This window comes from Ixodes scapularis, unplaced genomic scaffold (genome assembly GCF_016920785.2).
Source record: "Ixodes scapularis isolate PalLabHiFi unplaced genomic scaffold, ASM1692078v2 PGA_scaffold3__209_contigs__length_174095766, whole genome shotgun sequence".
NCBI lineage: Eukaryota > Metazoa > Arthropoda > Arachnida > Ixodida > Ixodidae > Ixodes > Ixodes scapularis.
The window spans coordinates 93,905,601-93,932,620 of NW_024609868.1; the positions used below are offsets into that span (position 1 = coordinate 93,905,601).

General features: G+C 47.0%; 1 protein-coding gene across 1 annotated transcript; it reads left to right on the forward strand.

Moving 5' to 3' along the window:
- Positions 1-6,075: 6,075 nt before the first annotated feature.
- LOC121047761 lies at positions 6,076-24,202 on the forward strand. The gene is made up of 2 exons (XM_040503257.1): positions 6,076-6,122; positions 23,389-24,202. The coding sequence occupies exons 1-2, from the start codon at positions 6,076-6,078 to the stop codon at positions 24,200-24,202; spliced, it is 861 nt and encodes a 286-aa protein (XP_040359191.1).
- The last annotated feature ends 2,818 nt before the right edge of the window (positions 24,203-27,020 follow it).

Genomic DNA, 27,020 nt, shown 5'->3' on the forward strand with positions numbered 1-27,020 from the left:
TCAGCTCTTGAGGAGGGGGAGGGGAGCTTACGGAAGGGAGGGTAGCCCCTTTTCCCCCGTCGTACCCTCCCATCCTCCTCTTCTGGTCCCTTCCCATTTAGCAGGTAAAATTTCCCACTAAATTAAGCGGGTAAATTTTCCGCTGAATTTAGCAGGGAAATGTTTTGTTAAATTCGCGTGTGATGTGACGTGTCACGTCACGTGACACGTGACGTGAAAATTCACGAGTGACGTCACGTGTGACGTCATTAGAGAGTTTTTGTATATCGTTTTGGCCGTCCCGCAACGCTCTCAGCAACCCACTACGGTACCGGAACTCTACAGTCAATAGAGAGTTTTCGTAGATCGTTTTGGCCGTCCCGCAACGCTCTCAGCAACCCACTACGGTACCGGAACTCTACAGTCAATAGAGAGTTTCCGTAGATCGTTTTGGCCGTCCCGCAACGCTCTCAGCAACCCACTACGGTACCGGAACTCTACAGTCAATAGAGAGCTTTCGTAGATCGTTTTGGCCGTCCCGCAACGCTCTCAGCAACCCACTACGGTACCGGAACTCTACAGTCAATAGAGAGTTTTCGTAGATCGTTTTGGCCGTCCCGCAACGCTCTCAGCAACCCACTACGGTACCGGAACTCTACAGTCAATAGAGAGTTTTCGTAGATCGTTTTGGCCGTCCCGCAACGCTCTCAGCAACCCACTACGGTACCGGAACTCTACAGTCAATAGAGAGTTTTCGTAGATCGTTTTGGCCGTACCGCAACGCTCTCAGCAACCCACTACGGTACCGGAACTCTACAGTCAATAGAGAGTTTTCGTAGATCGTTTTGGCCGTCCCGCAACGCTCTCAGCAACCCACTACGGTACCGGAACTCTACAGTCAATAGAGAGTTCTCGTAGATCGTTTTGGCCGTCCCGCAACGCTCTCAGCAACCCACTACGGTACCGGAACTCTACAGTCAATAGAGAGTTTTCGTAGATCGTTTTGGCCGTCCCGCAACGCTCTCAGCAACCCACTACGGTACCGAAACTCTACAGTCAATAGAGAGTTTTCGTAGATCGTTTTGGCCGTCCCGCAACGCTCTCAGCAACCCACTACGGTACCGGAACTCTACAGTCAATAGAGAGTTTTCGTAGATCGTTTTGGCCGTCCCGCAACGCTCTCAGCAACCCACTACGGTACCGGAACTCTACAGTCAATAGAGAGTTTTCGTAGATCGTTTTGGCAGTCCTGCAATGCTCTCAGCAACCCACTACGGTGCCGGAACTCTACAGTCAATAGAGAGTTTTCGTAGATCGTTTTGGCCTTCCCGCAACGCTCTCAGCAACCCCCTACGGTACCGGAACTCTACAGTCAATAGAGAGTTTTCGTAGATCGTTTTGGCCGTCCTGCAATGCTCTCAGCAACCCACTACGGTACCGGAACTCTACAGTCAATAGAGAGTTTTCGTAGATCGTTTTGGCTTTCCCGCAACGCTCTCAGCAACCCACTACGGTACCGGAACTCTACAGTCAATAGAGAGTTTTCGTAGATCGTTTTGGCCGTCCCGCAACGCTCTCAGCAACCCACTACGGTACCGGAACTCTACAGTCAATAGAGAGTTTTCGTAGATCGTTTTGGCCGTCCCGCAACGCTCTCAGCAACCCACTACGGTACCGGAACTCTACAGTCAATAGAGAGTTCTCGTAGATCGTTTTGGCCGTCCCGCAACGCTCTCAGCAACCCACTACGGTACCGGAACTCTACAGTCAATAGAGAGTTTTCGTAGATCGTTTTGGCCGTCCCGCAACGCTCTCAGCAACCCACTACGGTACCGAAACTCTACAGTCAATAGAGAGTTTTCGTAGATCGTTTTGGCCGTCCCGCAACGCTCTCAGCAACCCACTACGGTACCGGAACTCTACAGTCAATAGAGAGTTTTCGTAGATCGTTTTGGCCGTCCCGCAACGCTCTCAGCAACCCACTACGGTACCGGAACTCTACAGTCAATAGAGAGTTTTCGTAGATCGTTTTGGCAGTCCCGCAACGCTCTCAGCAACCCACTACGGTACCGGAACTCTACAGTCAATAGAGAGTTTTCGTAGATCGTTTTGGCCGTCCCGCAACGCTCTCAGCAACCCACTACGGTACCGGAACTCTACAGTCAATAGAGAGTTTTCATAGATCGTTTTGGCAGTCCCGCAACGCTCTCAGCAACCCACTACGGTGCCGGAACTCTACAGTCAATAGAGAGTTTTCGTAGATCGTTTTGGCCTTCCCGCAACGCTCTCAGCAACCCACTACGGTACCGGAACTCTACAGTCAATAGAGAGTTTTCGTAGATCGTTTTGGCCTTCCCGCAACGCTCTCAGCAACCCACTACGGTACCGGAACTCTACAGTCAATAGAGAGTTTTCGTAGATCGTTTTGGCCGTCCTGCAATGCTCTCAGCAACCCACTACGGTACCGAAACTCTACAGTCAATAGGGAGTTTTCGTAGATCGTTTTGGCCGTCCCGCAACGCTCTCAGCAACCCCCTACGGTACCGGAACTCTACAGTCAATAGAGAGTTTTCGTAGATCGTTTTGGCCGTCCCGCAACGCTCTCAGCAACCCCCTACGGTACCGGAACTCTACAGTCAATAGAGAGTTTTCGTAGATCGTTTTGGCCGTCCCGCAACGCTCTCAGCAACCCACTACGGTACCGGAACTCTGCAGTCAATAGAGAGTTTTCGTAGATCGTTTTGGCCGTCCCGTAACGCTCTCCGCATCCCGCTACGATACTCGGAACTCTACAGTCAAGGCCATCGGCGCGCAGGCGCAGTAGCGTCTTGTTATTTGCGGAGGGCTTAGCGGAGGGGGAAACATGGTCTACGAAAACTCTCTAATAGGGAGCTTTCGTAGATCGTTTTCGCTGTCCCGCAGCCACTACTGCGCCTGCGCGCCGATGGCCTTGACTGTAGAGTTCCGAGTATCGTAGCGGGTTGCGGAGAGCGTTGCGGGACGGCCAAAACGATCTACGAAAACTCCCTAATGCCATCGGCGCGCAGGCGCAGTAGCTTCTTCTTTGTTGCGGAGTGCTTGGCGGAGGGGGAAACACTGGATACGAAAACTCCCTATTATAGGAAACGTCCCGCTAATTAGCGGAAAACTTTCCCGCCAAAATTTAGGAAAAACTTTTCCCACCATATTTAGCGGAAAAATTTTACCCTGGTGATGTCATTACGGGAAATGTCCCATAATGCAACGCGCGGTTATGGCGACACCGACGGCGACGCCGACGCCGTTCAACCGGGAAACGGGCACTTAAGAGCTACGCTCTAAAACACGTTTCTCGTCCCGCGTAAATAAACTATAGGCATCGCAGTGAGCTCAAATTCTGTGCGAAAGTTTGAGAACATAACGTTACTTTGATCACGCGATAATAATAAAAAAAAAACGCACACACAATTTTTTTACTTTTGTAGGGGTTGTGTTGACGTCAGAACGCCGAGCTCCGATTGGCTTCGATCGAAGGAGAGACCTCGAGGCAGCTTGCTTTGAGGTCTACCCACTATCCTTCAAAAAGAGCCAATCAGGGCTCGACGTTCTGACGTCACCACAACCCCTGCAAAAGAAGCAGACGAACTTGAGCTTCACATTAGACGACGCCCACCTAAGCCTAATATTGTCAAAACGAGAACTGAGATTGTGGACGCACATGGCATTTATAACAGTGAAAAACCCTTAACTGGAAAGCGAATATAACTTCTTTCTTACTGACAAGTCTCTTTTTTCCCCTGATTAGATCCTACAGGCGCCCACAATGTAATTTCTCGTTTTTAATGCTATTATGCTTAGGTGGACATCCGATAGAAATTTTGTATTTTTCTTCTACCTTTTGATCCAGGTAACGTCATGCTCTCCAACCTTCGCGTTCTATCACAACCCCATAGTGCCACATTCTCCAAGGAATTCCATCTTTCTGCGATGCGAAGTTTATGCACGCGGGCCGAAAAGCACGTTTTTTTTTTTCTCCCAAACGCCCGGCGAGCAAATAAAGGTTTTCCCGTTAAATTTAGCGGGGAAATTGAATAGGTTTTAACTACACTAATTTTCTGTCATGCCCACGATACTCTGGTCATTCATAACACAACGAGGCTGCATGCGGCGCACCACACGGTTCCAACCTCCCTTTCATCTATACCTAGAAGGGATTTTGCACCGAAAAGTTCGTTCGTGTGGACGTGGCGGTCAGACCTTCTGTCAGCGCCAGATGGGGTCGCACCACGGCCTCCTTCTGCTGTCCCTTCTCTCCCTCACCCCACACCAATCACCTGCAGACGCACCCCAACTTCCACGACTATACTGGAACCGTGGCGAGACGTCCTCCTCAAGCTCTCCAAGCCTCTCCACAGGATATGGGATACCCAGGAACACCAGGCAGAGCGCAGGGCACAGATCTCTGGTTTAGGTGAAACGACAAAAAGCGGTGTTCACAGATGCAGCCTGGCACGCTACCACCCGAAGGGGCAAAATAGCACTGATCTCACCACTCGGAAACTGCGAAATGCGCCCCCCGATATGACTACCAACCAAACTCAGGCCAGCTCGAACTGTCCGCGATCCTTTGTGCACTACCTAAGGTGCACGAAGTGACGCATCAAGGACTACAACAAGCAAAATAACGGGTTGTCATTTACGAAAAAAAAAAAACAAAAAAAAAAAAAACAGAGAAGCCATTAACCGACTTAGCACTACCCCTCAGAGTGGGACGATCATCCACAACATCAAGAGCACGAGTCGGGTGCCTTAGGAACGCCACGGAAGGGTAGACATGAGACTGAGTGCCAAAACTCGCGGTCAACATCGGCAACGAAGCCGCACGCGCGTTGGCAAGCGAGAACGATGACGACCGCTCCGTCCCGGCATCCCAGATTGCACCCGCACCAGACGACCCCGATCCGGCCACCCGCATTAGTGCGGCCTAGCAGGACCAAAAACGCACTTTGAAGGACCAAGTACCAGTCAATAACCACCAGCTGTCGCAGTGACTACCGCGTAGCGCCCAAATCCTGATCCCCAAACCACGCGCGTGGGCCGCGTTCACCGACGGCGTCTTCGCCAAATGACGAACCTACCGGAGAGGCACACACCGAACTCCCGTTGACAGTGAAAACGACAAACACAAGAGGGAGCCGAAGCCATCCTAACAGTCACGTGCTCGACGTGCACAACAGGGGCTCGCCGGACCGTCGAGCACATGCTATGGTCATATGCCCTGGTTTTCACGGCCTGAGGAATCGTTATCTCTAGCCTCACATCCCGTCCCTGCAGGAATGCCACACCACCAATGACAATTAAGCCCATGTCACGTTGCTTTCCCCCTGAGAACTTGCACACGAGGTGGGCCTCGATCGCCGAATGTGACAACGTCTTAATGCGAAAGCATTAGCCGTCTAATGGAGTGAGCCGAAGTCATCAGCTTTAAAACCGCGCCAAACGGCACCTGAAATCATTTCTCCAAGTGAAGCCAGCTCCCAGCTATTAAACCACCCAAAAGGCTAGCCAACGGCACCTAGTTTCCCCGATCCCAAAGGAGCGGAGTAAAGCTGATGGATTTTCGGCTTCGGTCCCATTGGCTGGCGCACGTCGATGAGGCTCCCATTGGCCGCTGCGCGTCAGTTTCAACGACGGCCACCCCATGGCGCTGCGTGTCCGTCAACGCGCCGCTAACACGAGGCGTTCAAGGTCAGAGCGCCGAGGAAAGGCGCCCTCTCCTTGCCGGCAGAGCGGGACGCTCTGCCGTCGACGCAAATACGCTGCAGACGAAATAAGGGAGCGGAAGAGTGACGTCCATACTTTCGCATTCACAACTCATAAGAAGTGCTTAGGTGTACCTTGAGCCTTTTTTATTACTGTCCTCCCCATTCTAGGCCTAAAATGTCATCACCTTCTTAATAAAAAGATCCAGTTCAATTCGATGAATCATTTTTAAAAATCATTATTTTTGAATTTTTATTATTTCCGTGGTAATTATTGGTGGCTTTTTTTTTCAGGTCCAAATCCACCCAGATGCTAATGGTCGTCAGACAGAAGCCGCGCTTTTGAGGCCCAACGATGTTCGAGAACACGAGTCTGAAGCTACGGCCTCACGTCCTTGTAAAGTGAGACTACAATCTTCTAGCGAGCGGTGATTTCGGCATTATTGTTACACGGTATCCAATCTTGTCCTCAACTTACTTTCAGATTTGTTTCCTGCCTCTGCTGCACAGTCTATTGGATGCTCTGCAATACACATGTGACTAGTCGCGCTGTAAACACGGGGAGCGGTTAAATTTTATGTAAACGATACGGGATACCCCCCCCCCCCGTATCATTGGGGGGGGGGGGGGGGGGACGAAAGAAAGCTTGCTCGCCCCCCCCCCCCCCCCCCACACGCAAACACGCACATACTCCGGATAGTTCCGACTCTTTTGTATACGGAACAAGGAAATGTACATGTTATGTAATAAAGTCGCATGTGTTTTCGGCTTAGCAACAACATCGGGTGGCCAACACGTCTATGCATGGCCTTTTACTTAATGTGTGCTTCTTCTCGGTTTCTCTACATGCATTTATAAATTCCAGGTTACAATGCGCAGTACTCGTACCTCTGTATCCATGCACGATTCACCGATCAAGGGATCTACCTTTTTTTTGTTTTGTTTTTTCGCTGTTCGTAAGGCTATGCCGACGTGACTTTGAACGTCCGGAGTACGTCTAGACGAGGGTACGGTTTCTGCCCGCTCAGCGCAACCACTACATCTCCGTCACGCAGTGGACGTACGGGCTGTCGGTGGACGAAAAAATCGAACTGTGCTTTCTGCACTCAGGTGCCGCCCGAATGTATCTCGAGAAAGTTTCGGAAGCTTTTAATAATAAGATGGAGTTCGTTATTTTTTTCTGTTTTTGTTTTTTATCACACTATTTGTGAAAACGGGAAAGTGGTTAATTTCGGTAAGACATGGTTTAGTTCTGAAACTTTGGCATCTGACCCCTAACACTAGCGCTACGTTAGTTTGGGTCGAGCCACCTAAGTATTAGGCGATGCACTGTATATGGTTTGAATACTCGGGTCGATACCCGCTATATTTGGCTATATATTGCTAAGACACAATTTATTGTCACGCAAACAGTTTTGTTTTCCGCTTGATCATGATGTCTCGGATTCAGTCTCGCAAACAAAAGGACGACTACATCGTCTGCGTCTGTCTTCACTAGGTTTACGTGGCCGAGTTGGTGATGTCGCAAAGCCAGACTTGAGAAAGTGCTCATACGTGCGCTTTCTTGCAGGGAATTCTGGGAGCCAATCACTGTAACCCATGCAGGGAACGCGATTAATGCTGAGGACGCAAGAAGGCGGTATCAGTAAATTCACCACACGACGTTTTTGTCGACAGATCATTTAATCGACATGACACATTGTTCGTTTAAGTAATTAAGCAAGTAAAACGAAATTTCGCAAGATGCGTTGATGTTTCATCAAAACATCTTGCGACTTTTTGTTTTACTTTTTCACCCGCTAAAACTGGTTTGTCGTGGCTATAGTATTATGCTATGCCTCGTTCAATTATGAAGTGTTCAGTTAAAAAAAGAATGGCTTTATTTGTCGAAGGGGCAGTCATCCCGTAGAAATTGAAACTCTTTCTCGCTAGTTGCACTAGCCACCATCATTGCACGTAGTGCTGGGTAAGTTTTGATTTCGCGTAAGCTATCTCTACAAAATGTGTCCCTGCATTCGAGGCTCGACGCAAAACGTCCGCACCCTGACATCCCTGCTCTGACACACCAGAAGCGCAGGCCTTTTTGCCGCTCCGAGCACCGGTGTTGTCACCGCAGCTATAAATGTGACCATTTCGGCGGAACTCCACCTGGTTAGGTAAGTAATAGGAAAGGGTACTTTGTGGACTCTAACCAATTTCTTCAATGTGCCCGACGTTTCGAAGCCGACTCGGCTCCTCGTTGGCGGGTGACTGTCGTCGTTTACTTCTTTCTCGCAGTATTGTTCTCTCCTGTTTTTGTGTGGCGCACTGTAGCCCGTGTATTTAGCTCAGGAATGGCCAAGCTGTGGCTCGCGAGCCGCATGCGGCTCTTGGCGTGTTAAAGTGTGGCTCGCGGCTCCCTCCCCTCTGCCGCCTCCCTCAAGTTCACACGAGCACTTCCCCAAAATAGAAATGTAACGCGTTTTAAATCAAAAGACAGGTTGCGGTTTGATAGTCTTAAGCTAGTGCTACCTTACGTACAGTTGGACTGCTTTTGACTCGGATAGATTGAAAGTAGTTCGAGTTTCGTGTATTGCACTCGTCTCAACCAACGGAATGGTGCTCTCCAACCTGTACTCGGTCGTACAGTCCGCCACCGTGATCAGTAGATACTCCGAGCAGCCTCCTGCCTTCCTCACTGACACAATCAATCCACTCTTGCCAAGAAGATATTCGGGCTCCAAAGTGATAATGCGGCAAGATATATGTTGCTTTCTTGCCTGACTTAACCAAATGTCCCCTGCCCCTTTTTTCGTTTCATTTTAGTATTTTTGGGCTATGAAAAGCCTGTGGGCACACCCGTAGAAGACGCTCGCCTTCCATGCTTTTTGTTTTTCCTTCAAGTGCAATAAAATAGGAAGCAAGTATAATATATAAAGCCACGGGCAGGATAGGAAAGTCGCATTTGCACGAATTTTGAGTGACGGACTTATCTTCGAGGGGGACAAAGCGACATCGGGTTATACAGAAGAGGGTTCGGGTAAGAAGGGAGTTCCTCCTCCCCCTTCTTCTCAACCGTTTGAATTGCGCTCTTGCCCTTGTACCTTTGGCAACCTGCGAGAAATCTTTTTTTCAAGCACACTCATTCAGTTTGAGGCTGCTCTCGCACCGCTGTTGATTTCGATAGGCCTGTGTAGGCATGATTTCAGTCACTGCTGGCGGGCGAATGTTCCTATTGTCCGGTTCTCTTTGCGTTTCATAGTATATGTATAGCCTCCAGATGCCGCTGAGAAGAAGCTGTACCACATTTGAAATAAACAACGGAAAAAAAAAATCTTTAAGCTATTTTGTCTAGTACGTGCGCGACAGAACGAACGCGATTAGAGTATTTTTTTCATTTTATTTTACAAGGCGCCGCCCGCTCAGCCGTATCAATTGACAGTGCCCTTAGCTACCGGAAATCATTTACAACAGAAGATAGCCGAACGGTATGCATATTCTCCGCGCACCTATAACGTGATGATACCTATGTATACAACAGGATTCGCTCATGAAAGTCAGCAGGTGTTAACATTTGTGCAATATATTGTACGTCCAACACGAGGCCACGTTTCCCAAAAAGAGTTTATTTGAGAAATAACTCAAATAACACATCACATCCAGTCAACATTGTCGACGGCAGTCACACGACGATTGAACGGAATCCAAAAGGATGTCGTTTTGGGGCACGTTCCTTTTTTCACAGCACTCCCGCCAGGGCAAAGGAACGGACGCGACTGATCTGAAAAACCCTACTTTTTGTTGTCAAGTTTTTAGTTTCTTTTTAGCACATGTTTTTAACGACGATATTTTCATGTTTAAGACACAAAGAATATAGATAGAGCTATTATGATTTTCAAGAATATTTCGAGATTGCCTTCCCGCTTCGTTTTCAAACGATGACAAACTTGGCTGTCGGCGTTTGCGGTGCGCTCAATGAGCATACTCGTTGAGCTCGTCTATTTTTAGGTGTGTGAGACGTTTTGCTGTCCCCGAGGTGTTTAGAGAAAGAGCTCAACCGACCCGGTTTGCAGCAAGCAACTGTTGTAGGTACGCGCCTTCGGAAGCGCTGTGCGAGTGCTTGTTTTCGTAGCGGGACTGGGCCTAAGCCTATAGCGTCCCTCGTTAACTATGTCGCTTGGTCTGGCTTAATTTGTTCGTTTTTGCGTGTTGATGGTGAATTCTTGTATTGAAAATCTTTATTTTGATTTGGATTATGCTGTGATATGAGTGAGGAAGGGGAGAAAGGGTGATGGGGCTGAATAAAGATGTTGGTTCCCATGAAAGTGGCCCCGTTGCTCGATGAATTCTGCAACCATCCTGATTCTAAGAACCATCCTGATGGTAATATCGAGAATTCTTTAACCGGTAAGGGTCTGCGAGCCGTTTGGCTGCAGGCAAACGGGCGTTTGGCTCGCAACAAGTTTGTCTAGGTATGTTCCCGTCATTTCGCTTCGAAAGGCAAGTAGCTCTCAAGTTTTGCAGTGCGCCTCACCTCGTCTACTAAACCCAATACATCTATATATTTAGGTCGCTTTTTAATTGAACGTCATGACGCTAAACCCACTTTGCTCGCGAATTCTATGCAAAAAAAAAAAAAAAAATTAGAGCGGAAAAGCTGGAAGCACTGCATGTTTATTTTGTTGACTTTTTACCCTTTTCAGTCGCCTTTTACCACACATCGAAAGATGCTGAAAAACGATTGTGTTGGACCGTGGCTCGGGTATGATAGAACGCTAGAACACCGCTTTCAAGGTCGCGTGTTGAAAGCGCCGTAGAAGTTTTTTTGACGGGAGCGGAATAGCAGACGGACGACGACGAAAACGGACGCCGACGCGCAGTTTTCTTGTCCGCGTCTGAGCATTGCCGACGACGACAGACGGTGGTGAAATAGCAGACGATGGCGGAGGCTGCATTGCGTCTTTTCGCACAACTAGCAGGTGGTGTCAGATTTCTAACCTATAGGTGCCGCGGATGTCGCGAAAGAGATCCAATAGGCTTCCGAGCATGTTCGGCCGAGCAGCCAAGCCACCTAACTTGCGTCTAACTGCGTAAATATTGCACGAAACATTTTGTTTTCGTGGTGAAATTATTAAAAAGAACACGTGTCCCGCGTATGCCCTTTAAATCTTTTTTTTTTTGTGTTTTTTTTATGTTTAGACGGAGCCGTCACTACGAGCTGTTGGGACCGATAAGACAGCGGAAGAAGCGCGCTATAATGTTGTTCGCTATATTTCTGCACGTGTTCTATCATCGCTGAACCATTAATAAACAGGAAAGGCCCAGTGAATTGCGCTTTTTAGGCTGCTTGATTGGTCATATCAAATCCGTAGCTCCGGCTGCGTCTGGACGTCTGGCCGCCGCCAATTTGCGAATCGAGCGACCCCTATCAGCCAAAAATATCTGGCACCCGCCTGAGATGTGGAAACCCGGTCGGCGTGAATTCCCAGCTGCATTGTGCATTCGGAGTTCGCAGGCTTTTCTTGGCCGGCGAACTCCCGAACTTTCGAGCAGGCGAAATAAAGTTTTTACTTTATTTGCCTGTTTAAGATGCTTACCCTTTGTGTGTTATGTTCCACTGTGAGAACCAGGAAAAAGCAGGGCTCGTAGCTTGCTCGGCCTTCGCAGGAAACGAATAAGAGAGCGAACGTCAAGCAGCCCGCGACGCAGGCAGTTCGACGTTCTTGGAGGATTATTTCCGTTTAGATAATCTCCAAAAAGCCTTCCCGGCTGTGTTCCGGGTCTTCGCAAAACAATAGCTGATATGGTCGGGTCCGGGGTGTGGGTACGCAATAGACACGCTGGTTCATTTGCTTCGAAGTTGTGCGAAAAAGCAGCTCTCTTCTAGATGTTCCCCAAAACACACCATATTCAGTCCGATTGTCGTGAGGTAACTATCGTCGATCGTCGACACTGTATATTGGACATGCTGTGTTATTTGAGACCTTTCTCAAGTCCTGTTCGGATAACGCGGCACCGTGGGGTACGTACAATATATGTTGTTCGATTGATGATACTCGTTGATTTTCATGTTGTGGGCGGGGAATATCCATGCAGTTCAGAGATCCTGTGTGGACAAATATTTTCGACGGCTAAGACCTTCGTAAATTGACACGGCTGAGTGTACGGTGCCATAAAAAGATCAACATAAAATGAAACAAACATTCCAGTTGCATTTATTCTGTCGCGCACGGACTCACCAAAACAGCTTTCATTTCTTTGTTTTTGCTTCCAAAAATAGTACAACGCATTCTTAAAAGCCCCGAGAAATTCTAAATGCCATTGAACAGAAAAGAAAAAATAGAACACGGCAATTTAGCCTCCACCAGCGTCCGGAAATGCGCCTACGCCGGCTGCCAGAGCCCACTGACGAGAAACTCCCCAGCCCAGTGCAGTCGGGCAACACTGACGTACCCTCTCAAAACCAGGGACGTGCTTTGTAAATCGCTTCTTTCCAGACTTCCGCTGGAAAGGTCTATAGGTGGTATTCACTGAGCCTGAAGGTTCGATTTTGCCAGGGAGCGCCACCGTCGATCCGCCATCTTCGAGGTCGCGGTTTGACTGGTTCGGGTACGCGGTCGTCTGTTGGTAGTGTGTGCTAGTTTCATATCCTTGAAGAAGCTTCGTTGAACAGAAGAGAGAAAAAATTGTATCTCGGGGGCGGGCCTTTTTAATTTCCTCTTTGCCGCGGAGTACCGTGTGTAAAGGCTGAACCGCATGTAAGCAGTTTAGCGACGAGACGAGACGGGCGACACCGACGAGACAAGCGATGGCGACCCGCTTTGCTGTCGCTCGGTCACTCGCGCTTCGAGGCAGACCGCATGAAGGCGGCGGGAGCAAGCGACCAAGGCGATGAGCGACGATTTCCAGAAATCCAAAAACCGAGCGACGCGGCGAGCGACCGTGAGAAATCACCGTTGCTCGTCGCCGACTCCCGTCGCTGTCGCCGTCGCTCGTCTCGTCGCTGGCTAAATCGCTTACATGCTGTTCACTTTTCACTGTCGCTCGTCGCATAGCTCGGTTTTTGGATTTCTAGAAATCGTCCCTCATCGCCTTGGTCGTTTTCTCCCGTCGCTTTCATGCGGCTTGTCTCGTCGCTCGAGCGACCGAGCAACAGCGAAGTGGGTCGCCGTCGCTTGTCCTGTCGCTCCCCAAATCGCTTACATGCGGTTTTTAAATCGTTTAAACTAATGAAAAACGCACCGCATTTTTCATTAGCTGCGCACTCGGTGAGACGCATGGTATGTTTCTGCAAAGGAACGTACGCCGGAGGCACGACGTACGACACAGAGGCGATGGAGCAACACGGTTACACGGCCGTAGTGCAGAAAATTCGCGAGAGAAAAAAAACAATAAAGAAACTAGCAAAACAAAAAAAAAAAAAAACAGAGTAATTACACTGTGCTACAAAAGCACCAAAGTAGAAAAATTACAGTTCTTGCAAAAGAGCTACCACCGTGGGCACGGCGCGCGACATGGAGCGCTGCGTGGGGCCGATGGAGCAACACGGCCGCGGTGGACAAGTCCGATAGCGACAGAAACGAACGAAAACACACAAAACATATTCTTCTGGCGCTTCAAAAGCACCGAAGTATAAGAATAACCCCTAGTTTCTGTCAAAAAGACCCCTTAAAGTTGTAAAATGCTGCTAAATTACGCTGAAAGGTCCGGCCAGACGACACCTGACACCTACGCGGCATATAAAGAGACCTCGAGGATGGCGACTGTGGTGGCCGATGCCAGCGCACCTAGCGAGTGACGTCAAGTAAATGTCACCTACAGATAAGCTACTTTTGGCGAAGAGTCACTCTCCAGGATTCTCAAGAAAGAACAGTTGTCATTGTTCGCAAAACCTCGTCGAGGGCCATTCGACGTTCTTCCCTCAAGTGGATGCCGAGCAGAAACGTTCGAATGGCAGACACTTCGGCTACCAGTCCTAGTTCTCACAGTGCAAGATAACACTAAAAGGGTACGCGGAAATTTCCAATAGCGGCCGAAGAACTTTGAATGCAAAACCGCAAAACACGGACAAAGACTGAAGCTGAGCAGGTTTCAACAGTCCCAGAGAGTGACAGAAAAGTTCTAGCTACAGGGGTCGCGAGGGTCGCACCGTTAGCATTATCATAAGCTAACATAACGGCAGCCTAAGTACGTCTTTTTATTTTTTTAAGATGTGTATACGCAAAGTTACAGAAGGGAGGTGAAAGAGGGAAAGCGAGTTTTTTCAGTGTACAAGCAACACCTCCTCGATAAGAAAGCCTATATGTACTGAATTTTCGAATGTCACTAAAGAGGGCCTCCGTAGGCCACAGATTGGACACAAGTGCGGCGTCTTCGTTGGTCTAGGAGTCGTGTCCAATATGTGGTCTTTGGTGGCCTTCTAAAGTGACGCAGGAAAATCCAGCACGTAGGCTTTCTTATGTAGGAGGTGTTGGTACAAGCCTTGCTGACTTTCAGGGCCAGATTAAGTGTTACGAGGGCCCGGTTTAAGAAAATTAGAAAGCCCCCTTTATTTGGCCACTCCCCACTCTTTAAATGCATTTCAGCAAAAATACTAATGGTTCTTCATAATATATTTCTACATATATTTCAGCTTTCATAAGTTACTGCTAAAATAAACCAATATTTTTGTAAAACTCCCCATGCCGAAATATCATCACAAATATACGAGAAGTGTTTAATACTTCCTGCTGTGAACACGAGAAGCGCCTGTTTTCTGATAGCCAATATCAAGAGAAAATAGCTTTAAATTGAAGTCCCACGAACATAATCCGTCTGACTTTATCAGCGCCTTCTTTTAGAGAACGGCAATGTATAGGGTGGTTCAAGTCACCAGGCTCGATTTAAAATGGACCGTAAAAATCGACGCCTGCACGTAGCCATCTAGACTTTTCGTCAAAGGTGTATTTCACAGGTCGGTTTTTTCTTGTAAAATTACAAAGCGTAGTTCTCTTTTAGTAAAAATTAGGGCCAAGAAACTTGCAAGGGTCCACGGCGGGCAGCGACGCAACCGACCAAGTCCAATAGCAAGGTGTGTTTGGCGTTGGTATTGATGGCGTCGGGAGCAGCGTTCGAAGGTACAGCCGACCAGCGAAAGAAAGCAGACGACACGCAGACGAATTCCGTTGGCAGCAAAAGCGCCGCTGTTATGCAGACGCCTTTTTTTTTAACTTTAAGTTTTACTTTTATTGTCCGCATTTATGTTTTAAGCGAAGGTGCATTTCGAAAATATTATATTCATTTTAATAAACCACGGTGGTCGCGACCCGTTGCGATCCTAATATACGGCTCTGGTCGCGATAAGGAGGTAGCGCCATCTATCAATACGAAGCCAAACACACCCCGCTACTGGACCCCTGTCGTCTGCGTTGCTGCCCGCCATAAACCCTGGCAAGTTCCTTGGCCTCATTTTTTTTTCAGAAAGAGAGCTGCGCTTTGTAATTTTACAAGAAAAAACCGACCTGTGAATTGCACCTTTGACGAAAAGTTTAGATTGCTACGTGCAGGCGTCGATTTTTACGGTCCATTTTAGATCGAGTCCGGTGACTTGAACTAGTGTCACTAAATAAAGTTACGCTTTCAGAGTACCGAAACTCTCAAACTACGCGTCTGAAGCGCGTCAGGCGCCGCCATCATGGGTCCACGCGCAGATGGAGGAGTGCCTGTAGCTGAGCAAAGCCGAGCTGTAGCCGTCGCCAGCGCCAGCTGCCGTAGCCGAGGCTGTGGCAGCGAATCAAGGTCGTGTTGTTCGTATCTCGACATAGGAAGGAAGAAGTCCGTGCTGAGCAACACACTTCAGCGTGTGTGCGCCGTAAAAAAGTAAAACAGCGGCAGGCACCGGATCGCTGGACCCAAGATGGTGGCGTTGAAAAAACGCGATGATGATGATAGCGACACACGTGATTGCCGCTGTCCAATGATGCCGCAGCGAACCAGAATATTGTTGAATAGAGCGACTGTATTGTCGGCAAAGTGCCAAAGAAAAGGAATGCGGTACTCTGAAAGCGTAGCTTTATTTAGTGACTCTAACTTGAACCACCCTATATTTAAATGTTCTACTAACTTCAGTCTCCTTATCAGTTCTAGTCTATGCGGGCAATTTCGGTAAATATCTAACCGTAAAATTTGCGTAAACTCTTTCACTGACTTGTCTAGTAAAATGATAACAACATTCAAAGGTGTCACTTTTGAAGCAATTGTGACGCTGTATATGACAAGCAAGAACTGGCACTTCTCGGACGAATTAGGAAATTAGGCCACGAACGCTACTATAAAAGCTTGAAAAAATGAGTTAGAGGTGAATTCTAGAGTGGGGTGTCGAACCGGAACCGAACCGAACCGAAAACCGGCACCGAACCGTTATTTGTAGCCAAACCGGAACTGAACCGAACCGAAATCTTCGCCGCCATCTTGGAACTGAACCGGAACCGAACCGAAAAAAAAGATATAACGGTAACTGGTTCAAAACGGTTCAAGATAATTTTTTTTAGTATCACAAATGAATATGTGTGAATAAAAAATGGTAGCTGCATTTCTATCTATTGATCACATCGTCATATACAGGATCGAAATGTATAATAAATTGCAGGTTTTCGTGGCGCTATTATTAAACATCTGTCACATTGTCACGTGACGTCATGGTGTCAGCACATGTCAAGTAATGTCACGTGACCCCGTGACGTCATGTGACTCACTGCGTCAAGTCGATTTGATTTGAGGAAATTACTAGATGTATTAACCTTGTTGAGAGCGTGACGTAACATGACATCACGATTTCGCACCGAGAGTCACGTGACACCGTAACGTAAGCGAGTTTCATAACCCCGGGTCGAGTGTTGGGGTTCATGAAAATCAGTATTTCCATACATTCGGGTAACGGCTCATGTTCAATTAGGTATGATAATAACCCAACGCTAACAATATCTGAAGCTCAGGCCAAGCTTTTGCTTTCGAAACCCTAGCGCATGACTACGATGAACATTGACGGTATATAATTAGCGACAGATCACGTGGCCGCTTGTTCAAATTGCGAGTTGAGGAAAGAATCGACAGTTGTCTCTTTTCTTTACTTTTTCTGCATCTGCTATTGCACGGAGGGGAGAACTAATGGATGTTTTCGCAAGCTATCAACGTCAGGGATTAATTCTTAACAGTATTTTCTGAAAGTACAAAAAAAATATTGCACGACCAATTTTACATCATGAGGCACCCAAACATTTTTTTGTTGTTGCTGAACTGCTCCGAAAAGATGTCCCCTAGAATAGAAGTATTGAAATGACTAAATGCGATTTATTAGTATGACGTTACATAGAACTACATACATGTGCGTACAGGAGGGATACTTGAAGAGAAAAAAAAGGTCCTAGTGGCCTCAGAGGAACAGCCGAACGTTGGCAGTCGCTCTAAGTCTTACACAAGCGTCGTTCTCAAATCATTCCGCAAGCTTCGACCGCCTCTTTTTTTTGTTTGAAGGAACCATAAAACGATTTTTATACATTCAATAAATACTCCTTAGAATCACTCCATAACGTTCATAACTGAATAAACTTGCCTTAGCTCTTCTTTCTAGGCATTGACAGTCGCCAAAAAAATGAGAGAAGTATGAGCATCGTTAGTCCCCTCTAGTGCCACTAAATAAGCTACGCTCATTCAGTGGCTCTAGTTCCCTCAACTCGGAGCCAGAAGTGGCCACATGGTCTGGTGCCTATCCTATGCCGCCAACGTTAATCATACCGACGCGCAGGCACGTAGCCAGGATTTTGATTCGGTGGGCGGGGGAGGGGGGGGGGGGGGCGCTTATGACAAAATAATGTATGAGGGGAGGGGGGATAGGAGGACCCAGCAAAATGAAAGATTTCAGAGGGGACTTATTTATTTTTACTCATATATTCTTCTCAAAAGGGTCTATCATAGATGCATATTTTGTTGTTCTCGTTTACAATTGAAAGTATTTGCTGCGCTTCGAACATGTCTCAGAGTGAAATGATTTCTAAATTCAACGTGCAACTAAAAAAATTTACTTTTTTTAAAGTTTAGGTAAAGTATATTGCACCACATTGCCGTGCTTTTTATTAAAATGTGTGTTGCTTTATTTTGTCCCATTCAAAAACACAGAGCTTCAAATTGTACTATGTATACCCTCCAGAACAACATTTTTGTTGCTAGCTGCCGCGGCCTCAATCACTCGTACGTTCTATAAAAGAAACTTATCATCATTTTATATTTTGTTCAATTTGTGTCCAAGTTTAAATTTAATATATATGACTCTATAAACGCTTCTATTAAGCAGTAGTTCAAAGCTTCAACTGCATCCGTCCTGTCACGAGCCCGCCCCTCATGCTTATTTCAAATGTCGCGTGACTTGAAACCAGTGGCGTAGGCAACGGGGGGGGGGGGGGGGGGGGGGGGGGGGGGGGGAGGTTTAAACCGCACGTGGCGCGCGTAGGTAGTCGTGCCAACAAACAATTTTAGAGCTGAGGCGTCGAAGTGGTCGGATGATGGTGTGCTGTTCTGTATCCCGTCCAAGAAGCTGAACGAGGGAAATAGAATATTTAGCGCTTTATCGCATGACAGCGCCTACCACGGCAAATAGGGTGTATATATTTTATTGTGATTCGGACAAAATAAAACTAAGAAAGGGAGATCTCATCAAATTGGGAAAAGGAAAGCGAAATGCGGGAAGCTCTCGCGTGTGTAGTGAACACTTCAGCGAAAGCAACCCCGTGTATCCTCTTGGTTCCAATGTTCTGTGAGTGTTGGTATCTTATTAGTTCCGAGTTGATTCCTTTTCTTTTAATTGTGTAAACCAGTAAACGAACATTTCCTTAAAATAGCTGGCAGGAAGAAGTGGAGGCTGGCTTCCGCAGTCGTTTTGACTAAATCCCTGCTTATTCACCCGGCCGACCCGAAACGTGCGAAACCCCCTCGCAATCGAAGGAATCTAATAAGTCGGTGACACTTGAGCGTCCCAGAAACTGAGGAATGTACCTGCTATAGTTTTTGCGAACCCAAATTCGCATAATGCGTGATGCGCTCCTCAGCGAGCGATTTTAAATTTGTAAATCGCCCGAATTTGCCGGGCGATGGCCGACAATATAAGAATTTATGAAAATTTCTTCTATTCCTTCGAGCAGAAGTCGCGATATGACAAATTTATCTGCCGCGTTTTTGATTCGAAAGGAGCTAAGTGTCAGTTGGGCTGACGAGCATTGGCCCGGCAACAGCTGCCAAGTCACACCTGGATAGTAGAAGCGTCGGTATCGGCAAGCTCAATGCCGCTAAAACAAGTCTGCGGCGCTTTCCAACGGAACTGTGCGCACGTGAACACCTAAGGAGACACTACGTCAATCACTCTGGTGAATGCAAAACCTTTTCCTAAAACGGCCTCTACAGATCAAAAAAAAAAGTCAGAGAGGCTGTGAATAGCCCTGACAAACGCCGCGCAAGCTGTAATGTAATGCTCCAGGCTTGTTTTTGAACATTTTAAAGTTTTTCCAATAAAAAAGCAACTTCGAGGCGCTGTTATTTATTAGAAAAATCACTCACAATTTCACAAAAAACGTTATACGCGTTTCTTTAATAAATAAACCGTTCTAATCTGCATAGTTGTGAACTAACATAGCCACTCCGTGCTCTGACATAGCGCGTAATCTGCTCGCATCCTACCAGCTGCGTCACAGGAGGGCGCCCGCGAGGTGGCGCAACCGAAAACATCTCGTCGTCAATAGGGCCCCCGCCAGAGGGCGACCACCTGTAGCTCGGACCGCTCGGACTAAGGGCCTTAGCGCGGACGTGACGGGCATTTCACGTTTCTCCGTCTTGCATTTGGAAGCCCATATGAGCAGAGTTCAGGAACTGAATCCAGGCCTGAATAGAGCTCCAAAAGCTCTTCAGCGCCGGGAACTGCCCCGCTTTCCAAGACCTTTGCAGACAGAAGCGACGAAAGTAATCGCAACGTACGCCGGTGCTTTGTAAACCTCCTACCGAGTTGCCCGTGTGGCACGGGTATAATACCCGTGCCACTCGGGCAACTCTTATGTCATTTACAACGAATGACATTCGTGTGATCGACGATTCGGCTCGCGATCTGTCGCGCGTGGAACGCCCCACGCTCGGAGTGTCGCGCGCTGATTGGCCGATCGTTTAAATGCCATTCGTTCTAAATGGCATTTGAGTTGCCCGCGTGGCACGGGTATTACTGTGTGATCAGGTAATCCATAAAAGGAAGGAACCCGGAGAGCTTAAAATTCTCTTCCGTGCTTCTAGCGAGAATGTTACAGCGGTGACGTTGTCGACTTGGTACACGCGGCATCTGAATTTCAACTTCTGCTGTCTCGGCCATTTTAATGGCGGCTTGAAATTGGCCTAGAGTTTGTGGATGGACGTTTGCTCTGATTTTTCAGCGTCGAGATTTTTTTTTTTCTTGCTGTTTAATTTTTTTTACAGTATAGCATCATTTTGTTTTGTCTGGCCGGCACGCGTTGGTAATGCAGTGCTACTTCAAAAAGCAGAGGGAGTTGTGCGCTGGGAGGAAGCTTTTAAAGTTGGTGGGCCGCAGCTACGACGATAGTAGAACGGGGAGACCAAATGAAGCCTGCTCTGGTTTTAAAAAAAAATAACAATGCAGCTTCACCCGTTTTATCTTAACAGCGCCTCCGTAATCTTTGCGTGAGCGTCCGTAGCACCGAGATCACCCTGCTTCGTCATTGAGGGGAGGGGGGGGGGTGGTTGATAATGCTTTTGAACCCCTCCCGAAACAAAATCCAGGCTACGCCACCTGCCTGAAACACAACTTCCCAGAAACTGAGATATAGGACAGCCCGGCTTGTGCTCTCGAAGTAAGAACCGAACACATACTTCGAGAGCGCAAGCCGGGCTGTTCTGTTTTTCAGTTTCTGGGAGGTTGTCTTTCAGGTCACGCGTATACCGAGCAGCGGCATTTGAGATAAACATGAGGGGCGGGCTTGTCACAGGACGGATGCGGTTGAAGCTGTGAACTACTGCTTAATAGAAGTGTTTATAGAGTCATATATATCAAATTTAAACTTGGCCACAAATTAAACAAAATATAAAATTATGATAAGTTTCTTTTATAGAACGTAGGAGTAATTGAGGCCGCGGCAGCTTGCAACAAAAACGTTGATCTGGAAGGGTATATATAGTACGATTCGAAGCTCTGTGTTTTTGACCGGGACAAAATAAAGCAACACACATTTTAATAAAAAGCACGGCAATGTGGAGCAGTACACTTTGCCTAAACTTTAAAAAAAAAAAATCGGTTTTTCTTTTTGTTATAGTTGGTTGCAAGCTAAGAAAAAACCGGAAATGCCTCTCAGAGGAAAATGTAATCCTACGCCGAGAAACGCCAGCCAATCGTTTTCATGACGTCATGATTCCGTGGACCAATCGCGATCCTTTTGAAAAAAAAAAAAAGTTCAACATGGCTGCTGGCCTTAGCAACGCGACGCTAGTTTCTCGTGACAATTATTCTGCTTTTTTGCACCGTGTTTTTCGTGCCCGAGGTTACGCCACGAAATCTTAATGGTATCGGCTTGCATTTGCAGCAGTTTTTGCGCAAAAACGCGAGAATCCAGCGACGCTATCGGCAACAAAAATTTCGAAGCGGGCGCGAGGCTTAGCACTGCTGAGAGGTATGTTAGACGGTATGTTAGACAGTATCTTGGACAGAAAATGAATTGGGAAGACGGTACATTGGACATGAATTTCTTTCTTTCTTTACTAAACAGCTATTTCGTTGACAAAAACGTATTCTAACTTATTTAAATGTCCTGAATGAATTAAATAAATATTGTAGTAGTTTAAGACACGTTTCCTGGAGGAAGAAAAAGCAACGTTGCTAGCGAACTACTTTCTCGACGGCGGAGGCACTTCACATGGGCGCAATGCGCTTGTGGGTGGAGCTAAAAGATTGCTCGGTTGCATCCGACTATAGTTGCACGTTGAATTTGGAGATTATTTTACTCTGAGACACGTTTGAAGCGCAGTAAATACTTTCAGTTTTAAACGAGAACAACAAAATAACAACACAATATGCATCTACGATAGATCCTTTTGAGAAGAATATATAAGCAAAAAATAAATAGTAAAGCTTGAAAATCTTACGAGATAACAGCGAACCAATATTAGTTAAAAAATGTCAAAGTAGCCAAATTCCTGCAATTCGAAGTGTTGTATTTCTGACACAGACAAAATATTGTAACATGTTTTTAATGAGAAAACAGGGCGATATAGTGTAGAATGCTTTACCGAAATTAAAAGAAAAAATCGAAGATTGATTTTGTTTTAATTGCACGTTGAATTTACGGGATTTCTCGTTTTCAGCTATGTTTAGAGCACTGTAAATACTTTTCTTTATAAGTCAGAGAGCTACATTATATATAGACAATAAACCCTTATGTGAAAAACCTGTGAAAAAATTTAAACTATATATCTTAAAAACTCTACGAGATAACAAATCGCAAACAAGGTAAAAGCGTCAAAGTAGCCATGTTTGTGCATTTGTTACGCACGATATATATTATATGTTTTACAATATTCTATAAATTGTTTCATGTATTTCCATTATAGACTGCTATAATAGAAAAAAAACTTTCGAGTTTTATATTTTTTTTTTTTTTTGTTTTTTGTTTTTTGTCTATTATGTGCCGTCAAACTTGGCAGAAATGACAAAACGCCAAAACGGGTTTGCCGCCTTAATGTGGTCTCTTTTTGTTTTCTCGAGAAATAAAATTTTTCTCGCAAAACCTTTTGCAATTCCGTTCCCTCCACACATTGGGAAGTAACATATAAAAATACGAAGAAAAACAAAAATGTCAACTGGACACGTGTGCACGATCTTATCTGAACACACCCTATTGCCTCTTTTATGTGCTGAACATTAAGTAATGTTCACGACATAAAAGAGGCAGCCCAAAGCCCAAAGACACATAACAGTACTGTTATGTGTCTTTGGGCTGGACAAAAACAAAGTATACGGGGGCACGCGGCGGAACTATGACGATTTCGAACGCAAACCGCCACGAAGCGTCCAATTAAGTAGCAGCCATGTCGGGTAGAACATAAAATACTACGTTTTACAAAAAAAAAAAAAAAAAAAAAAAAAAAAAACTTGGAGGACGCTCGCGTAAACGGGTCTTGTTCGCATCGCCTTCTCATTCGCCGTGCAAGCGTGCCTCGCGTGGCCTGGAACAATTCCACTTCCGACGCTCGACCGAGACGGTTGTGATAACATGAGCTCCGACGGAGCGGTGATAACGGCCGCGTCAGGCCGTGGTACGTCTGTCCCTGTAACCGCTGCGGATTATCAGATTATTCTGCCTCAACTGCCAACCGGGTACGTGATTACCAATGCTGTCTTCCTGCATTGTGATGTAAAAGGAAGGCCCTACCGGGTGCAAGACTTTCGTCAGGAACTCGAGCGGCTGGGTGTGTTGAAAGACCTGGCAAGTGCCGGGCCCCACCAGATGAACCACGTCTGGATGTTTAGGATGCATTCGCTGGCTGCCAAGCAAAAACTGGTCGATGCCAAGGAACTGACGATCAAGGGGGAGGGGGGGGGGGGGGGGGGGCGGTGCCTCGTCATCGACCCGGCGAACACTGCCGTGAAGGTCAAGCTTCACTGGGTCCCGTACGACGTCCCGAATTGCCAGGTGAAAAAGGAGCTGGAGCGTTATGGCAAGGTCACCGAGATCACCAGAGACCTCTTCCGGGAAAGGGGATTTGAGGCCGTTGAATCCAACACCCGTAGTGTACGCCTGACCCTCAGAGAAGGCTACACCGTTGACAGCCTACCCCACGAGCTTCGCCTGGAAGGGTGTAAGGTGCTCGTTGTAGTGCCAGGACGCGCGCCGCTCTGCCTTCGGTGTCGTCGTACGGGACACATTCGCCGGGACTGCCGTGTTCCCCGCTGCGCGGACTGTCACCGTTATGGCCACGAGGCAACGGACTGCATCAGGACCTATGCCACAATGGCCCGTGACCGCAAGGCAGAGGACCAGACAGACTACATGATGGACGACGCCGAAGCGGAAGAGGCAGTCGGTGCGTCTGCGCCGGCCGTGCCTCATCCATTTAAGGGAGCGGGGCCGGACGGCCCAGAGGCTGTCCGACTCCCTGTCCCTGAAGCGCAAACGAGTGCTCCTGAGACAGCTATGCAAGGCGCAGAAGGAACGGGTGAGAAAACTAAGAAGACACCTGACGCAAGAGCACCGAGCGACGGCAACGACGGCAGCGGAAGTCAAGGCCCCGCTATTCCGGTGCCAAATGTCGACGTCGAGATGAGCCAGGTTGTCAAACGAATGAGGGACTCAACGCCATACATGGAAGACACAGAAGTAGAAGGGACCGGCACGACGACGGAACACGAGGCTGGATTGAAAAAGATTCGTGTCCAAGTCAAGCCTCGCAACTCGCCTGATGACCGTCGGAAAGGCAAACCACAGTGAGTGGCTTGCTGTGAAAACGTTTGTTAAGCGATACTGTTTTTTTATTAGCTTCTGTTTAGAGGGCTATTATTACGATCACGTCATATGACGGCTTACGTCTCGAGCACGCTGGATTTTCGCGAGCCGATTTGGTTCGCAACATTAAATGTACGTGGCTTGAACTCGCGAAAAAAACAGTACCAACTGCAACGCCTACTCGCTGACCACCAAATAGACTTTCTTGCTGTGCAGGAAACGAAAATGTCCTCGAATAGCGACATAGAACAAGCGCTATGCCCCCTTTTAGGCAATTATGAGGTGTGTGTAAGCCATGCTGTAGGTATGTCGGCGGGATGTTTTTTGCTTCTTAGAAAGTCTGTGGCGCTGCGAGACTTGCGCGTAGTCTTGGACGAACGAGGCCGGTTCATACTGTGCGATTTTATCTTATTTAATCGCGAGTGGCGTGTTATGTGTGTCTATGCACCCAACAGAGCTAATGAAAGAACAGTTTTCTTTGAATTCTTAAAATCGTATTTGCAGTGCGATAAGGTCGTCGTTCTCATGGGTGATTTCAATTGCGTCTGCAGCCCGGAAGATAGGGCATCGACGAGGGAAAACCGAGATATCAGCGCAGAAATGCTCATCGAATTGTTGCAAGAGCACTGTCTTGAAGATGTAGCGCGCGCAAGGGCAATCCGAGGCAGGCTTCATTTTACGTATTATCAGCGGGCATCCCACTCGCGATTAGATCGCATTTACGTTTCAACTGAGGTTATCAGCCGGACAGCAGATTATAAAGTGACGCCCATTTTTTTTACAGACCACTGTTTAGTGAGCGTGACGCTTGGGAAAAAAGAATCGCGAAAGAAGTTTCATTGGCAGCTTTGGAAAATCAACAACACATTGCTAAAAGATGACGACTTTGTCAGAGGTGTTAGCGATATTCTGAACAAAATGATCTCAAGGTAAGATACATGTCTCCTTGAAAAATGGGAATACTTTAAGGAAGAGGTTAAGCAAATAGCGATTGAAAGGTCCTCGTATTTACAGCGTGAGGCGAGAAGAGAGGAGAAAGGACTGCAAATGTCTTTAAACGAACTTTTCAAAATTGAAAACAGTAGACCGGGTGCAGTGGAGGAAGAAATTAAGAATCTAAGGGCCAAGCTGGACTCTTTCCATCAGGAGCGCTACCGCGGAGCAATTGTGCGAGCGCGTACTGAAAAGTTTTTGTTAGGTGAGCAACCCACGCGGAGGGCTCTAGACGAAGAACGGAAACATGCAATTAGTAAAGAAATCCCGGCTATTTACCATGAGGGAGCCACGAGCAGTGATACAGATTTTATTGAATGCGTTTTCACTGATTATTACTCGCAACTATTTGGTGGTGTAAATGTTATTGTAGACGAAGATAAGCTCGCACTGTTACTGGAGAGAGTACCGCAGCTATCAGATGATGTAAGAGAACAGTTGGAAGAGCCAATCACACTCGAAGAGCTTGAGCGCGCCTTTGACGGCTTGTCGTCTCATAAAACACCAGGGCCTGATGGATTAAGCGGAGAATTTTTTAAGGAATTTAAAAATGTACTTTGCCCTTTTTTTTTAGAGGTTATTCGTGAAGCGTATTCTCTTAAAGCTTTGCCGCCTTCTTTTGTACAGACGCATACTGTGCTGATACCAAAGACGCCCGATACTGTGCAGGCAAGACGTGTAACTGAGTATCGATCCATTACATTGTGTAATGTTGACTATAAAATTTTCGCGCGCGTTTTAACTAGTAGACTGCAGCATGTTATTCAAGGATTAGTTGGGGAGCACCAAACATGTGGGATTAGGGGCCGATCGATACAGTCAAACATTCATGTAGCGCGATCAATATTAGAGTGTGTAAGTAGTGAAGGCGGCCAAGTAGCAATGATCCAAGTAGATATGCAGAAGGCATTTGATCGTGTTCACCATGATGTTATTTGGGCTGTTCTAAAAAGGGCGAATGTTGGGAAAGTTTTATATGACGGGATACGTATGGCGTACACTGGGTGCACCACTAAACTGGTCGTAAACAATTCTTTAACACCTAAAATACCTGTGTTGTCCTCTGTTAGGCAGGGATGTCCTTTGTCACCTTTATTGTTCTCGTTGTACTTAGAGCCACTTTGTTCAAGTGTCATTCAAAGCAAGAACGTGACCGGTTTTTTTATGGGTTGTGTTGAAATCAAAGTATTGTCATACGCGGATGATATCGCGCTTTTTTGTTCTGACGAGAAAAGTGTTACGGAAGTTTTAAAGCTGTGCTCTACGTTCTGTGCGGCAACGGGGGCTGCAGTTAACCTAGAGAAATGCTCTGGATTATGGCATGGTGAGTGGGCTACAACGCCAGCACAGTTTGAAGGAATAAGATGGAGCACGATTCCGTGCAAGTATCTGGGAGCCCCCTTGCAGCACATTAAGAGCACAAAACCGTATTGAGAGAGTGTCGTCGAAGACCTCAGGAAAAAGACATCTTGTTGGCGCAACCGCAATTTGTCCATATTTACTCGCGCGACTGTGTGCAATGTATTTTTAACTGCAAAGATATGGTATGTTATGCAAGTCATGTGGTGCTCGAGGAGCAGCATCCAGAAGATGCACCGAGTTTTTGCGCTGTTTGTTTGGTTACGGGGTAGTGAACCCATGTGCCGTGATAACCTTTTCCGCCGTGTATCCAAAGGAGGCGTCGGGCTTGGCCATCTTTTTGTTCGGAAAACTGTTTCTCGTTTTCTTTTTCTGAGGGATCAACAGAACCCACTGTTGCAAGTTATGATACAGACCCGACTAGCAGAAGCCCTACCGTCTTTTGTTATAA